Source organism: Emydura macquarii, unplaced genomic scaffold (genome assembly GCF_026122565.2).
Source record: "Emydura macquarii macquarii isolate MOO-44397 ecotype Brisbane River unplaced genomic scaffold, CSIRO-AGI_Emac_v2 contig_3506, whole genome shotgun sequence".
Taxonomy (NCBI): Eukaryota; Metazoa; Chordata; order Testudines; family Chelidae; genus Emydura; species Emydura macquarii.
The window spans coordinates 7,089,068-7,106,464 of NW_027133643.1; the positions used below are offsets into that span (position 1 = coordinate 7,089,068).

At 38.4% G+C, this 17,397-nt stretch overlaps 1 protein-coding gene across 7 annotated transcripts in view; it reads right to left on the reverse strand.

The window, feature by feature from the left end:
* Positions 1–10,695: 10,695 nt before the first annotated feature.
* The window catches only part of DAB1 (DAB adaptor protein 1), a 623,369-nt gene continuing 616,667 nt past the window's right edge, over positions 10,696–17,397 (reverse strand). For all 7 annotated transcript variants that reach the window (XM_067535437.1, XM_067535435.1, XM_067535436.1 and 4 more), the window contains one exon: positions 10,696–13,934. Coding sequence is in view for 1 of the 7 variants with exons in the window: in XM_067535436.1 (XP_067391537.1) it covers positions 13,890–13,934 (45 nt within the window). In the remaining 6 variants the exon portion in view is untranslated. The remainder of the gene's footprint in view (positions 13,935–17,397) is intronic.

A 17,397-nucleotide genomic window follows, 5' to 3' on the forward strand; every position in this document is an offset into this window, starting at 1 on the left:
GTTCCATTTTACTCTTATCAAGCTCTCCCTCCCTTCTTTTTCCCCCTTAGGTAGACTGTGAGCTCTCTGGGGCAGGGATGGTCTTATTTATTTGTTTGAACAGCACTTCAGTTGACAGCATTGCCGGTTCTTTTTGTTCATGTTTGGTGGCCATCTGGGTGGAATTTAAAGATGACTCTGGGAAAATATGGGAATGGCCCCCTGGTCCTGGTGAACATTCCTTCTCTTAATCAAATAGATCCCATTGCTGGAGGGATGGATCCTGCTAGGTGCTGCTGAACTCCACCTAAGAAGTACTGAGCACTCCTGAATGCTCACATTACAGGTGCGTAATGTCTTGCAGATTTGGGTCCTAAAACTGCATGTGAGCTATGGCTGTTGCAGTGGCCCTCGCAGTCACTTTGGTACTCAGTTTGGGAGCACAATGTAGTAGAATTTCATTCTGTGGGCAAGTTAGTGATAGAAAAGTAAGGGAGGTGTCATTCGAGTAGCAAATATCTACAGAATCATGATTTCAATGGTGTTACCCTCTGTGGTGTGGCAGGGGGGAAATCATTGCACCCCCGGCTCCCAGCTCTAGGTTCTCCAGTTGGTGGAAATTTTGATAACATGCCATCAGAAATGGGTCGAGAGTTGGGTATCACTCCAAGGCCTATTCTCCCATGGACAAAATGTTACCAAACAAGACACACCTAGAACAATTATGTAGATATATATTTGAAAAAAATGTTGAAAAATCAACTTTTTTAACGATGCTTTAACACACAGATGTGTTGCTCACATAAAAATGACACGTGTAGGCCTGAAAACATGTATTTATCAAAGTCATCATCAGTGTCATCTTCTTCTAGGGCACCCTAGACACCATGCTAAACACCTTGTCATACTGATCCTCCTCCATACCGCACTCGCAGATCTCTGCGCATATCAGGCAATTAGTCAAACATCTGCAGCGTGCTGAGCATCTGGTCTTTCCACACGAGTGTTTGATTACCTGAAAGACTGATTCAGGAACTCATGATATATCACATATAACTGATGTGACCAGTCCATCCTCCAAGATCCATCCATATCCAACAGGGGAGGGTAGTTTTGGATGCACCATTCTGAAGTCATTCCATTGCATGATAATTTACCCTCTTGCTAGAAGGTTTAAATGTGTTTCTTATTGGTGGCAATTTTTCTCCGTTTGTCTGCTTCTTGGAAAATCTCCACCAATGTAGCTCTGCAGGTGTCATAATACTGGTCTTCAAATGGTAGAGTTGGCATATGAATGCCTACAGTGCATTTATGACCACATCAGTGACTGTCTCAGCCATTCCAAGCACCTTCAGAGCAAGGACAGTCTTCAAAGGCTGACTCAAATGCTTTCCAGTAAGATAATTTGGTCTTTCCAGCCAACCTTCCAATAGTGTCACATCCTGAAAGAATGTGGAAACCTAGCAGTATGTTGGCTTGTAATGGTCTGAGTGATAGGAACACATCTCTGAGGAATATGCAGCCATTTTGTTCCCCAGCAGCAGTCACAAAAATGAAATCTTGCGGAAATCTTGAGTAATGTCTCACAGAGAGTGCTAGAACATCTGCGTGATGTGAAAAAATCCAGAGTAGTAGTATTTTTTCTGTGGCATTGATGGCATGCATGATAATTCTAGTGTCAGCCTCCTTATGAGAACTACAAAGGAACTCCACTTAACAACTTCATTGCACCATGTGACGCCAAAATTCTTCCAGCAATTCTTCACATGATGGGGTGTCTTCCCTGCAAGGTATGTGTTTAATTCATCCTTCATATGAGACCGTAGCTTCTTTACTGTGACATTGGGGATGTTCATGGAGTCAATGATTTTTGTATGGGACAGGTGCAATAGCACCTGCCCTTTCTGGTAATATTTTTAATTGAGTCCTCAGCATATATGTCAAACATGAGGTGGACTTTGTTTTCTCAGTAGTCTCATAATTAAGGATAAGATTTTGTCATAGAGATCATGGACTCTGTGACTTTCAGAGACCTCCATGACATTTTCTTCTGCTCCAGTTCCAAGTCCTGGGGTGGCAGGGTCAGAGCTGTCAGCTGCTGAGGGTGGGGCCCTGCAGCTCTCAGCCTTACTCATAATGAAGTGGGCCCATATCTAGTGTCATGACACATTTTGATTCCATTCCGAAGATGTGTTTCTTCATGCATTCCAGCTGCATGAGGAATCTAAGTGAATTCAGCTATCAGTGGGGCTAGCAGATATGACTGGCAGGCTGCCACATCATTTGCTCTGGCGCCTCATGTAGTGCTGCGTGAAAAGCTGACCATGTGGGAATGCACGTTTCTCCTGAAATGGCAAATGCAGATGCGAGTGTGGTACACATTGAGCAGCCACTGAAATGCTGTGGGTGCAAGGCTTACTAGTAGAGCTGCTAAACCAGCAACCGATCAGGTGCTGTGGCTACTCTGTCAGGTCCAAGGTAGTGGAATTAGGCTCACTGGTTGCTTAGCCGTGAAGTTAGTCAGGCCAGCAGTTGGTCCTAGCTGGTCTGGCCCCTGACAATAAGTGCTTTAAAAGACTTTCTGCTAAGCACGTGTTCCTCTTCAATCCCATTAAAAGCACATATTTCTCTGTAATTAGTCGTTGCATCAGCCATCGCCCACCACTTTCCCATCCATTAGAGTGTCTTGCAAGGCAATTTATGAACTCCAGCTGAGTTGCAGAGTTTTCAGTAGTAAAACCGTATTTGTTTTTTTGTTATTTTTACCTTCAGCTGCATCGCATTACATACATTTTTGATATAGCACTCAATATGATGCACAATGTCATAAGCGTGGATGACTTTTGAGTCAATAAATGCACTTTCCAAGCAACGTTCTCACTAAGAATGACAGCTTCATACAGTTTCTCACCTTCTCATATGTTGAAACTGTGCTTAATGGATGCCTTGAGGCTTCCAGCTTACCACAGAAGAAGCAGGTGTTCTCAAAACACGTGCCATGGGACCTAGTATGTCCCAGCATCTTCAGCTTGTTACTGACACATGATTTACTTTCTCTCCAAACGTGCCAAATTCAGCTTACAGCATGGAAGGTTCCACCCAACGTGTTTAACCAGGTCCTCTGTGATGGCATTCGCCAAACATTCAACTACTAGTCATCTTCCTATTGATGCCTAAAAATGATCCAGACCAAAGTAAAAACGAGAATTTTGTAATAAATTACTTTGGGATTGCTATGAGTTGTTATGTAACATATATTGTGTCAGTGTTTCTCAACCTTTTTGATACCAGGGACCGGCTTCCTATACTGTGTGAGGACGATCTCAGGCTTCCTATACTGTGTCAGGGAGATCTCAGGGACCAGTGCCGGTCCATGGACCAGTCGTTGAGAAACACCGAGCTATGTAACTGTGTGCATACCATTTTCGGACGGATTCCAGTAATTTGTGGCCGGATGCTGACATCTTAACCAGCACCTCATTGCAGTTCTTTTGGCATAATAAACAAAACTGATAATCAATACCACTGAACTGCTTCTTTTTTGCCTATGATGGCAAATCAACTTGAAGCACTCCTTCCATTTATAGTAATCTATAACAATAAAAAAAGTAATCAGGTCTTATGTTCTGAGCATTGACTGATACAACAGTGTTGTCAGTCAAAAGCCTTTCGTGAGAGCTGTGTCTGACAAGCCTACGTTAAAGTATAATTTAAAACATTGATTTTTAAATATTTTCTCAAACATATAGATACATAATTGTTCCAGGTGTCTCATGTTTGGAACCAACGTGTTTGTAGGTGAAAGGACTTTGGAATGATACCCAACTTGACCCATTTCTGATTACACTGTATTAACAACATTTCCACCAACAGCAGGACCTGGTGCTGGGAGCTGGGGATGGGGATGTAGCTGTCTCCCCTACCCCGGCTATGCTGCAGAAGGTGACACCACTGAAATTATGATTCTGTAAATTATTATGAATCATATGAAACCCCCTTTACCTTTCTATCATTAGCTTGCCCACGGAATTACACGTGCTCTCAGACTAACTGGCAGAATGGCCTTGTGATTAGGGTGCGGGATAGGGCCTCAGGAAATCTGGGTTCAGCGCCTTGCTCTGCCATAAGCTTCTTGGGAAACCTGAGACAAGACACAAAGGGCTAGATTTTCATATGAGCGCTACAGCTCTAGTTTAAGCATCTACATTAATAGCTAGACTTGGCTCAGCTCACATTTTGGTGCCTAAATGGGAGTTTATTGTCTCTTAAGATGATAAACTCTTTAAAACAGACTGTGTCTCACTCTGCGTATATACGCATAAGGCATACACACGGCCTAAGGGGGACCCTGATCTTGACTTGGGCTTCTAGGCATTATTGCAATACAAAGACTAAATAATATTGGTAAAGTGCTTTGACTCTTCTGTGAATGAAAGGTGTCCTATAAAAATTAAGCATATCCATTTGAACAATACAAACTATAGTTAAAACTAAAACACAGCCTCAATTTAGTGGACTGGTCAAGCATTATTCCTGTTCTTTTGGTTCTGCAGTTACCTATAATTATACTATTCAGCTGCATATTTGAAGCAATCAGCTGCTGCATCTTCCGAGCAAAGCAACTTAATGTTAATGATTTAACAAAGAACAAGCAAAATGTCAATTGATTCTTTATGGGAAATGCTCAGGAAAATCTGTGGTTTTGTCTGCCAGCTTCTAACCTAATATTACTGAGTATGGAGACAATGATTAACTGCCCTTTCATCTATAGACATGGAGAACAAACAATTAGGAAAGATGGTTTCGGCTGTTCAAAGTTTTATATCTGTCGCAGTACAAAACAAAGTTGTGTCTATCAGATGCAGCTGGTGCAACCTTTGACACAATCGATTTAGTTGTTAATCGTTTGTGCACAGATAAACCCCATTTACAGGAAAGACTTCTGTCTGGGGATCTTTGTCTGGGAACACAGTGTACAATTTGGCAATAACAGTACGAGAGCCAAGATTACAGACCTAAGGCATGCACAGTGTGTACTTTACAACCAACAACTGAGTGCAGAAGTAAAATGCTGGAGTGATTGAAGTTCTGAAATCGGCATCCTCATTTACATTAGCATACTGTTAATTTGTATTCTGCTGCTTCCCAAAACACACCTCTCTTCAGATCTGCATGTTAACCACATCTGAGTTACTGGATTGACAGAAAAGGGGGTTGGTATTAATCAGAAACAGACAGATACCCAGGTGTTGGAATTCTCCATATGACACCACATTCTCCAAAGTGGATTTCAAAGCAAAATCAGGCACGTACAATAAATTACCATCGATTTCAATTAGAGACAGGCCTAAATGCAAAATTCAGTGCTGGCTCCTGAACTTCAGTTCCTCAAGGCCACACCCCATTTCTTGCAGTGTGGGGCTAGATGTGGCAATGCATTGGGGGAAATGTTACCTTCTAGCTGCTCCTGGCTGTCCTATTTCTGCTGTTCTGTTCCCTTCTGCACCAAAGACACAGTTAGCTGCCTACCTATCTGTGTTTTACGTCTCTCAGCCTTTAAACTGTGACACAGCTGTAAATTAATGGATGTGGATTTTGATGCAGCTACAAATGGAAACTCACTCCTGTCTACTTAAATTCACCAATGCCTTCATTAATTTCAGAGTCTGAGGTTTCATGAGGCTTGAAACCAATTCTTTGAGTTTGTAGAGTTCCCAAAACTAGTGAAAGTTTACCATCCCCTCCCCTCTCTAATTTGAACCCATATTTTTTTCCAAAGGTAGGTGGGTCCATTTTTTAAATTGATATGTTTTCCTGTCTAAAGAAAGAACTGTGATATGTATTAGGGATAAAAGAGCCTTTCTACCACAGGCGAGGTTGTCATTAACTGAAATCAGTACATGGAATGGATACTGTGTTTCTTCATTAGCTTTGCTCCATCTTTCACCTTATATTTTCTTCTGCAGGAGTGGAATAAGAAAACAGTAATATTTGATGTTAATGGGAGAGCTTTGTCATTGATTTCAGAGGGTAGAGGGTTTAGCCATGAGATAACTTTAAACCTATGATGATCAAATGGGTTTGAAATGAGATGAAACTCATTCCTATTTTCAATCCAACTCTGATTATCTCCAGCACTGATAACCACACTCTGGAGTATCAGTCACAAGTCTTGGTTATTTACAGCAAGCGTCCTTTTGGCTTTCTTTACAATCAGGAACTCATTTTAAAGCCTTTCTCTGTGCACATGAAGGCTAGAAAATTACTTTTTAAAAATGAAAGCTGAGATTCTCGCAATCTCATGACTCCAGGAACTGGGGCTTTAAGAAAACCACCAAATTTAATCATTTGAGGTATAATTGCCTATGGCATGAGCCTTTGACACTGAGCCATTGCTTAGTCTCCCTATTGTCCACAGAATAAAAAAGATCCCAAAAGTTGCTCAGTTTGCCAGATCTTGGATCATCTAAAATCATAAAGTGTCAGGAAGCCATGTTGTTCCTAAGACTCTGGGCTTTTGACTTTTTTTAGTAGGCCCAAATACATACTAAGAAAATGGGTCTTTTCTTGCCATCTAAAGGGCCTGCCACTGAGCCCTAGTTTTTTGCTGCCCTTTACTTTCATGGATGTCTCTGAGTCTGAATGAATACTGATTTCTTCCTTCCTTAACACGGTATTGTTTCCTTTTGATTGGTTGTAATTTCCTTGCCTTGCTGGTAAGGGGTGCTCTGAAAAGCACAGATGGTGCTAAGGAGGCTATGAAATAGCATTGAAAAGATAGCAAATAATATCAGATCTTTAAAGATTTTTTTTTTAAATTCTTCTCTGGCTGAAAACCACTTAAAAAGAGCATTTTGAGACTATTATTCTTTTTGAGAGTTCGCAGACCCCGATAAGAGATGTTAGGCATGATAGATGAACCACCAGGAAAACATTTCCATTGAGATAAGACTATTTAGATCTATAAAAACTAATAGCTGGACAGTCGTTTCACTAATGGACCTGATATTCCCTGTCTCTAGTTGGATAATTTCAGAGAGAGATAGGTTTTGTTATTGGTAATCAGGGAATCGTATAAGGATCTCTCTCCATATTTCTCATTGTCAGGTTGCTACATGCTGAAATGTATAATTTAGTTTCCACACACCTTCTGACAACAACCACAAGAAGGAAAAAATACCCTATTTTCTTCTGAGCCAATCCTTTTATTTAGCCTATATTTTTTATGGAACTTTTTCTCCTTTTTGCAGTCCTTGATACAAAACCAGATTCTGCAAACCCTTAATCACACGAGTAAGTCTTACTTGAATAAGGTCTACTCTCAGGAGAGTTTGCATGACTGGTCCTACAGTCAGGAAATCTGTACTGGTGGAATAGGAAAGCAATACCAAACCATAGCCACAGTTCTTCAATGAGCATCATGTAGAGCCTCATTGATTTCAATGGGGCTCTACGAGGGCATCATCTCCATGATGAGCAGAAACAGAGGCCCACAAATATTCTGCAGAGCAGGTAGTGTAGTGATGCCAGTAGGTTCAATACAAATACTTGTGAAATACAGTATCAGTGAAAAGGGTCACAAATGACCCAGACTCAGAGATTTGTTCCAGAGATTTCGTCAAAAATTGTATTTGCTGGCAGCCAAAGGGACTTTTATTCTGTTCATTTATCCTGACATGCTTAGCACGTTGGTGGAAAGAAACAGTCCCACAACATGGATATTGGACAGCAGGCATTCTCACTCGCTCCTTTCTGATGATGTTCTTCTAATTGTTAATGTTGTTTGCTAGAAAAGTAATACATATGAAACTGAATTACTTTGTAAAGGACATAAGCCATGCAAAAAAAGACACAGTAAAGGAAGAAGACTTGCAGGAGATGCCATGTCATACCATAGGAAAAAGAACAATTATCTTCAGCAACTGTTATCATATGATGGTCATTAAGATTTCATTGTATGAAATCACCATGTATATTAGAATGAAGTGAAGGTAAAACCATGAATTCCAATCTACCTCATCAATTGCTTTATAAGAATTCCTTGACATGGAAAGAGAAATCTTCCAGAACTTTGAACCTGTTGTGTGATATTACTGATCCACAAGCCTTCTGCCAGTGACACTGACTGCTGCATGAATCATGCCCTTTATTAGCACCTGTCAAATGAATATAACGTCCTTATCATTTTATATATCCTGTCCAAACGTACATCTTGGGATACACTCAACATTGTGTTAATGATCCACCTATCCCAGATTATAATCTTAGCATTATACAATGAGTTACTGCAATAAGAATCAGATTTGTGTATGCTATTTCCCCTTTTTTTAATCTTGCCATACAAAGAGTCATGCTCTTCCAACTTTGTAAAGGACTTTGAGATCCTTAGACTTAAAGTTGCTAAAAAAGTGCAAAAAATTATATTATTTCTCACTATATTAACGTAACTAGTAACTTGGTTGTATATTAGTTCTTCTTTTGACATTCTGGCTGTGTTCAGTTACAACTAATAAGGTGCATAGTATTTTATTTTTTAGTGAACTCTGCTTTGAGTCTTTAAATTGTTACATTTTGCAGATTAGCTCTTCAATCTTTTACTTCACCATAAAACTGTTAGTGCGCTGTTGCTACTACTGAGTATCTTTCCATTTGTGCTTTCTGCTATAGGACCGCCCATCACCCCTAGCCCACACTGGAGTTTTATAATTAAAAATTTTCTCATCTTCCTCCATTAAGGGTTTGCATCTTGTACAGAACTATATCCATAGGATGCTTTCAAGTACCTGTATCTCTGAGCAGATTTCTCCTCTCTTGAGGACTCTGTGTTGACTGCCAGGAATCCAACCTATCGCTATTAGACATCTCCTAATTATACAGGCAAAACCTAGAAAGTCTTGCTCCAGCTTAACTTTGTGACATAATTTCTCTCTTCCAATCTTCAACAAATTCTTCATTCTACCTCTGAGGGTTTGTTCCCTGTACTGTACTGCTGGTTTGAACTGTTTTATTTGGATTCTTTCTCCTGTGGTTTCTTTTTGCACCTTCTAAGTGGAAATCCCCTTCCTACATATAAACTTTAAACTTCTGGAGTCCTCGGGCCTTTGAAAGAATAATATTAAGACTTTATTGGCTTGTTGATTTTATAATTTGATATTATTTTTATTGAGGTAGTGCCTAGAGACTCTGATCAGGATTGGGACTCCATTGTGCTACGCAGTGTACAACAGATCTAATAAAAGGCATCCTGGCCCTAAAGAATTTATAATCTAAGCAAAGAAGGAAGCCTATCACATTATTTGATCTGTGAAGACTGAAATTGACACATGAGAAAGGGTCATAAACCTGTGTTATGCAGATGGCCTGACTAGATGATCCAAATGATCTATTCTGACCTCAAAAATCTATGAAGTCACATGTTAAAAGTGCAAAAAAGCTGGGCCAAATTCTGCTCTCAATTACAGCTCTGCAAAACAACAGAAGTAAATGGAGTTTCATGAGTCTAAGTGAGAGAAAAATTTCGTCCCTAATGTAAAAAGCTAGGCAGTCACATCAAATTAAGCCAATACGTATCTTTATTATTTAAACTGTCGGAACCTAAATTTTACTGCATTTCTCAAGTTTTTATTAAAAAACATCTTTCCATGGAATTTACTAACATTCATTTAATATTTAAATACATTGACTGTTATAATTAGATTAGCTTTTGGATGCATTTACTATAGGAGCATGAGCTTGGTCTTTGAAAGGATTCAACTTTTACCAAACAGTATGCATCCATGTAAGCAATTAATGGTTCTGTATAATCTGTAGGAATATGGGACACTTCTTTGCTTTTGCTTTTTGGAGGAGAGACAGCATCAAAACAAGATTTTTTTTTCCTGCTTAAATTTCACTCTCACATCTTGTGTATTTTGGCACCACTCACTGGACAAAACAGGTCAGTTATTCTCCACACGCAGTCGCCATTACCTTCAGTTGTAGTGCTCAGCAGCTAAGGAAAACAAGCCAATTTTATTCTGCTGCCTAAATATGGATTTGGGGCCTCAATCCACCAAGGCACCAGGGCATATGCATAACTTTAAGCATGTGACAAGTTCCACTGTAATAAATGAGGCTACTCAAGTGCTTAAAATTACACACATATTGAGCGCTTTGCAGGCCTATGGTCTACATGATCACCTTTTGAAAACACTTTTGAAAACACTGGCCACAAACTCAGACTTTTATTTTCATTATAGGTCTTTTGCCCAGCCCAAGCGTCATGATTACAAACACAAAGTAATTTATCTGAAGAATGAAATAGCAGCAGGATGATGATTTATAACTTCTCTAGTCATGAACCAACTCTAGCCTGAGATGGCCTTAGACAACACGGTCTTCCTCTCATGATTCGATTAGCTGTGAGATATGGGCCAATATTTTCAAAAGTGACTAGTGATCTGGAGTGCCTACTTTAAGACACCCCAAAAGGGGCCCAATTTTCAGAAGGCAGGTCTTCAGCACTTCTGGGTACAAGGTCCGCTTAAGGTGGTTCAAATTGGGCATCCCAAAAAAATCCCTAGTCACTTTAGATAACCTTGCCCATTGGAAATTGTACTCAAGAGAAACTTTGGCACCTTTCTGTGAGCAGCAAAGCTTTCTGCAAAGGGCAGAGACTACAGAACAAATTAACTTGAATAACACTGATTTTTTAAAACATTTTTATTTGTAACAGTATTACATGGTGTGTTACAGAAATTAATGGAAAATTTCTAAAAAATGTGTTGGTGTTTTGTTGAATGCATTACACATAAAGTTAAAAATAATGTGTCCATATATGTTAACAAATGGTCATCATCTGAGGTAAAGGTAAAGTAGGTCTAGAAACGTACTGCAACAGTCATTTTATCTTTCTTGTCTTTATTAAAAAAATATGTGGCAGAATGCAGAAATAAAAATGAATGAAAACCACAGAGTAAACATTTTTGCAAAGAAGGTGCCCAGTACATTATTAGATAATAGGTTTCAGCAGACACTTGGATGACTACGATCTATCAAAATATTTTTCATGACATGTAAAGATCAAGAAACTTTTGAGGATGATAACAGGATGTTGGGTGGGATTCCCTGGTTTTACAATTTAAAGTGACAAATTTAGTGCTAGTGAAGGATGAGGATTTAAATAATTGCACAAGCTGTATCTGTTATTTATCTACAATACTGGTACAGTGTGGACTCCCCACATTCCTCTGCAAATCAGTATCTCAACTATGACAAGGAAGAATAGTCTAGTGATAATGATATGGTAGCTATAGATGTATTTTTTTTCAAATGCTGGTTAAAACTAAAATATGGCCAATGACAACGTGGTGTATGGTCTCTCACGAAACTCATCTTAAAATCCCAACCTCATTCAATCTGTACCTACTTTTCTGATCTGAACCCTATACATAATGTCAATGGATCCACTGAGACTTGACTCTGCTTTTCCTTCTCTCTGAACATTTTACTGAATAACTGAAAATGTATGGACTATGCAACACTTTCAATGTTTATGAAGAATCAAAATTATTTTCTTCATGGTTCAATACTGCAAGACAAAACCTAAAAAAGTCATACTGAGGAAGAAAGTAGCACCACTTATTGAGATCAAAATTATGAAAATATCCTTAAAAAGAAATGCCCTGCTGAAATATTTTTTTCCTTATTTTAATTCCCAAACACACAATCCATCTGGTTAACTCCTACAGTTAGAAAATGGTTTGCATCTTTCTTCTGATGTGAAAATAGCACTTTGCTACAAGAGTTTCTAAATGCCTAAGGAATATGCATCAACTGATGACAGATTGGAGGATAAGATCTCTTCTCTATATGGTCATTAGGTTTACCCATATCTAATATGTCATTCACATATCTTCTGTAACTCACAATTATCTAGTTTACTTAATTCAAAATTAAAGACGGGAATCATGTTATGAGATTTGGTTGAATATATCAACAATCACCAGTTCATCTTTCAGTTTTCTTTGTTTACAGTTCTAAACCCTTTTTAGCCTATATAGAGATGAAAGAAAGTAAAAGATTTACAACTCCAGGCCTATTTAAATCAATGACAGAAATAGAAATCCTAATGTTTCAAGGTAAAAACAAAATCTGCACAATAACCCTAAAAACAGATTAATCGTTTGATTTCTTTTTTTTTTTCTTCTTTTTTTTTTTTTTTTTTTTTAGTGTTAAACCACTAAATTCAATATACTGTAACTGCATAGGAACATCAGGAAAACACATTTGACCTGTATAACAATTCTCTGTAGGGCAAAAATATATAGATTCTTTATGAAAATCATGTGCTAACATATGAACCCAAACACTGCACTTTTGTTTCATAAATGTAAAAAAAGGAGTTTTTTTAATTCTTCTGTTCTGTGTATAAACAGTTTGATTTCTTCCATTTAGAGATTTTGGAATCAAAGAAATGTCTATGAAATGTGATTTTTTTTTAATGTGGAGAATGTCTACTTGTGTGGAAAAAGCTAGATCATAAAATCTTGTGTTCCCATCAATTTTACTAGCTGCTGACAAGCTAATTGTTGTTGGCAGATGCACTTGAGCCTCTGCCTATTATCATAAGCATGTGAAAAAACATAGGTGATGTAAGAACCACAAATTGGGTTTGCCATGCCTCTCAAGCACTGCAATTTGCTACCTTCTCTACAGTGTAATGGCATTATTAAAAGACTTTTATAACATTTATATTTACAAAAAACTGGCAATTTTCATTTGAACTCCTTAAAGCCATTTCCCCTTAAACATTTAAAGAGTTTAACGGTAAGATTTTTTTCAAGTTATAAAATAAAAATCCCATTTGAATTTTCTGATGTACAAAAAGTGATAAAGATGAACAATTTGATCACAGAACCAGTTTGTTATTCCAAAATTCATGCCATCATTGTCCCGTTTATAAAGTTTGTTTCATCTAAAATCCATAAACCAGAATTATACCAGAATTATTTGGCAAATGATTTTTTCTTCAAAAATGGCACACAGAGAAGAAAACACTTGTCTGCATAGCATTACAGCAGCAAGATAGCGAAGAAATAAAAAATATTCCTTTACTGTACTTTGTTTTAAGAGTTTCCTAGGAAATAACATATTTTTCATCTCTTTCATCAATGGGATTTGATGTCCTTTTTCCACCCACAGAATGAGTATTCAAACAGAAAAGCAGCATTTCTTCCTTCCTTGCGCTATAACTTAAAGGTCCATTTGGCAACGTTTTTCAACCAGGATGGATAATCAACACAGTTTTATTCTGCGGTTTCAAGTTAAGAATCATTTCCACAGGAGGCATTTTGCTGTTAAATTCTGTTACCCATACAAAACAACAGAATAAGAAATACAAAAGAATAACACAGCCTGTATTTTTTTTTTAAAGATGCCAAGATGGAGATCGGGGGATATAATGTCCAGATTAGCCTGATATAAATGACAAGGAAAAACATGTCACCATGACATTAAAAGTGCAGACTTGTGCCTGAAAGGCTGTTTAATGATGATGCCACTGCTACATATGGATTCTGCTTTTCGCTTAAAAGAAAAACAATGGCTAATATTTATTAAATTTCAAATGCCCATTGTTCAGGTGCGATGTAAAGAAGATGACAAAAGTTTAAATGATGAACAAGGAGTAAGATTTCGTACTGTGGGTGCTCACAACTCATACATGTTGTATGGTAAGCAGGGCTCATTTTTATGTTTGTGCTGCCATAGAAATTTGCCATTGGTTGCCAAAAACTGTCAGGTACGTTTGGTAGGGCAATCCTCTATCCTTTGCTGGACAAGATCAATCGAAAACAAGCCTTAGAGGCAAAAGGCCTGTCAGGTTGTAGATTTTCACTTGAGTCTTGAAGCACCACAAGCCTGTAATAATGCTATTTCTTAGGTCTGTTGATCTGGGCGTAGAGAGGTTCTGTTTCCTGAGGACAATAAAAATAAAAATAAGCGGAGATGTCTCAAGACATTTTTAGAACATCTGCTTGTGAATAGCAATGCATCTAGAGTTAAAACCCAAAGGTAACAGCTAAGGAAAGGTTTGCTTTCCTTGATATTTTGAATGATTATGGCTTCCCAAAGGAATTTTGACAAAAAAGCAATTCAACATTACAACAGAGAAGTTTCACACTTATACCGAGCCTCAATTAAACTTTACCATATGCACTGTACACTGGTCCTCAGGAGCTACTGCTGGGTATGTATATGTGAAGAAATTAAGGGATAATTGTATATCTAGGTATTTTGAAGTTTATGGGCAATATCCTCAGTTGTTGCAAATCATCATAGCTCCACTGACGTCAAGCTGAGGATCTGGCCCCATTGTTACAGCACAAAATATACCTGGGTATTTTATATGGTTTATATAGAAGAAATGTTTGCTAACAGATGAATTGCTATTGTAAGATGAACTCATGACATTGCAATTAGATTTAAGATGAATAATCTTTACATTTCCACTACCTATGTTATGAGTTCTCTATATGAAAAACTATGAAAGCTAATTTTGCAGGGGTTGATTATAAGCATAATTGTATTACTACTGGAAGAAAGCATGCTGTTTTGCTAAAGAGGTATTTTATTATGAATTTCATATAAACAGAAAATTGCCATGTCTTCAGAGTGATATTGATATATCTGACACTGTGTGTTTCCTAGGTACTATATTCATTCTGGCTGCAAGATATAGTAAGGCTCCCCTCTATTTCATTTTCAGAAACTAATTTATTAAACTGAGAATGACACGTAAAAAGGGAGCAAGACAGGCAGAAAGGCTAATTAATGCCACGTTGCATTAACTTTCCACACTATGATAAATATTCAAATACCATGGTATGAAGTTAAATTTAGCCATGTTAAAATCCAATTCACATTAGAGAGAGGACAGCAAAAGCCAGCATGAAATAAATAAGTTATAGGGTTTGGCAAACTGAACAACTGGCCGCGGTGAATAAGAAAGATTCTGGGGTGAGTCAGAGGCTATTCATTAGTTTCTAGCTCTTTGCAAAGGTAACCTGCCGAATGTAAACCAAGATAAGCCTGTCTTCCTGAATCTGCACAAATATATCCTGAAGTATGAACTATCAACAACTTAAATCCTGGCCTCAACGCAATGCCCATGCTGCTGGTCTGTGTGCTACAGAGTTTCTCTGGAGTTAAGAGAAGGAACCCTTCATTCCCATGTGAATTTGCAGCAGTGGAGCTTCCCCACTGATCCTATACCATTCTCTGTGCTGTAGCAAGCTTCGTGTTGATTGTGCCTCTACTGGAGGAACAATGGCTGATGGAAATGTGTATTGGTGGAACCACTATTCTCATTTTCAGTCACAGCTGTGTCTCCATTTGCAATGATCCTACAAACACCTGGACTCTATGGCTCATGGGGATTTCACATTCCTGGTACAAACTCTCAAAATCCTGTCCTATTGTTGAACTCTCCATGGCTGCAGAGCAGTGGGATTGGTTACCCATAAAGTGTGAATTGCTTCCACACATCTCTATGAAAGGTCATCTGTTGCTGTGTCTGTCTTTCCTCTACTCCTCGAAACAGCTATATGTCTGGATGTTGCAAAGGTTCAAGCTGTCCCTGTCCTACTCATGCCAATCCCTGATCAAACTATGGCAACTGGCAGACAGTAGGAAAAATCTTCCCCTGAATGATTTGATTAAGGATTGAAGAAATTATCTACAGTTAGAGGCACACATATATTGTGACCTTGGAAAACTGAAAGTACCCAGAAATATGCTTCATAGACTCTGTTCTGAGGAACACCCCACCTATGCCGAACTTTCATGCACTGTAGACATTGAACTGGCAGAATGATCATGGCTAGCCCAGAGAAAATCAGTAATAATTAACATGAGAAATTTGACACACCATAGGCCACTCTTCCAGCATCCTAGGTAGGAAAAAAAAGTGAAGATTAATACAGAACTGAGAATTCCAGTTATTAAATGCTACAAATTAATTTTTTTTTAAATGTCATGTGCGCTTGTTTCAGCTGTCCTCAAATAGCTCTAATTTATGCAGATGCACGTAGGTGTCAGATACTGCAAGCCTCGCGGACCTTGGAATCATACAAGAGATTTACATATATGTCAGGATGAATTCTTCTTCAATAATTGCTCCAGTATAGTAAGCACAAAGAGGCATCAACCTTAGACCTGCCTAACTTATTATTTCCACCCAGAATTCATCTTGAACACACATTTAATGTGGCCAGAGTAATAAGGTCACTCTGACTTCATTTACGTTTTTCTTCTGTAATCCCAGAGCCCTAACAGATAAAGGATGGGGTTAGGCACTTATGTCTCTCCTTTAATAGGGTTTCCCTTCCAAATGTCAAAGCAAGAAACTAATTGTTAAGGTTCCAGGTGATCTTCTCAACAAGTTCTGTTTTCGTCAGGGACAGAGAATGATCTTCTAATGTTAGTCTGAGAAAATTCAAAGAGTGGATGTTGACCATACCCCAGTAGCAAAGAATTAACAACAGTGCTTTGGAGAGGAGCACAGAAAAGCACAAAGGGAAAGAAAGGTCCTGAAAAAGAAAAGAGGAGAGCAGATTCTAAAGAGCATGTTCTTCCCATCCTCTCAAGACCACAGGTAGCTCCTCCTCATAAACACCAAGCATGTAGGGCTCCATGGGTCTCACACCAGAGGAATGGGGGAAGCAGAAATGAAAAGCTGACTTTTTACAGAGCAAATTCTTCTCAAAACTCAAAGGAAATATCTCTTAAAGGCAACAGAACTTAATGATTCTCATAACAGCATTAACCTTTCCTCTAAGCCTTCTACTTTCCTCCCAAAGGGGATGGTAGGATATTGATAAAGGCTGAAAGAGCAAACGGGAGAATGACTCCTGATTGAGGCCTCCTGTCAGGAAAAATAGGACCCTGAAAGTAATATATAGGGTTGACAGCTCATGTAGATTTCTTGAAGCTCACAGAGTTTTTTCCCTTCTATGAGACAGGATGGTTGGGCCCAATGGCAATATAAGAAAAATTTTCCATGCTGAGGCAGTTCTATTAATCTATAGGGGAAAACCAAGCTTCTGTGCAGAGAACAGAAATGGAGACTTTTTAAAATTGCTAAATACTACTTGAAGTGTTCTATTGACCTTAAAATTGCAGTTTCATATAGATGCTTAAAAAAATGACTCTCCCCATCCGTATTTGCCATCAATAATTAAATTGGTATTTGGATCAACACTACTCAAATGCCAATGTATGGCTACTTATTGTAGACAGTGTGTGTTAAATATAGATGACATACTTGCTGTGCTCTATATATGTGCAATGAAAAAGGATATGGACACACAGGTCAGTTCACTGAGAAAAGGGCCTGGCCTATGACGAACAGGACCCAAAAAGTTCAAAGGTAAGAGTTTG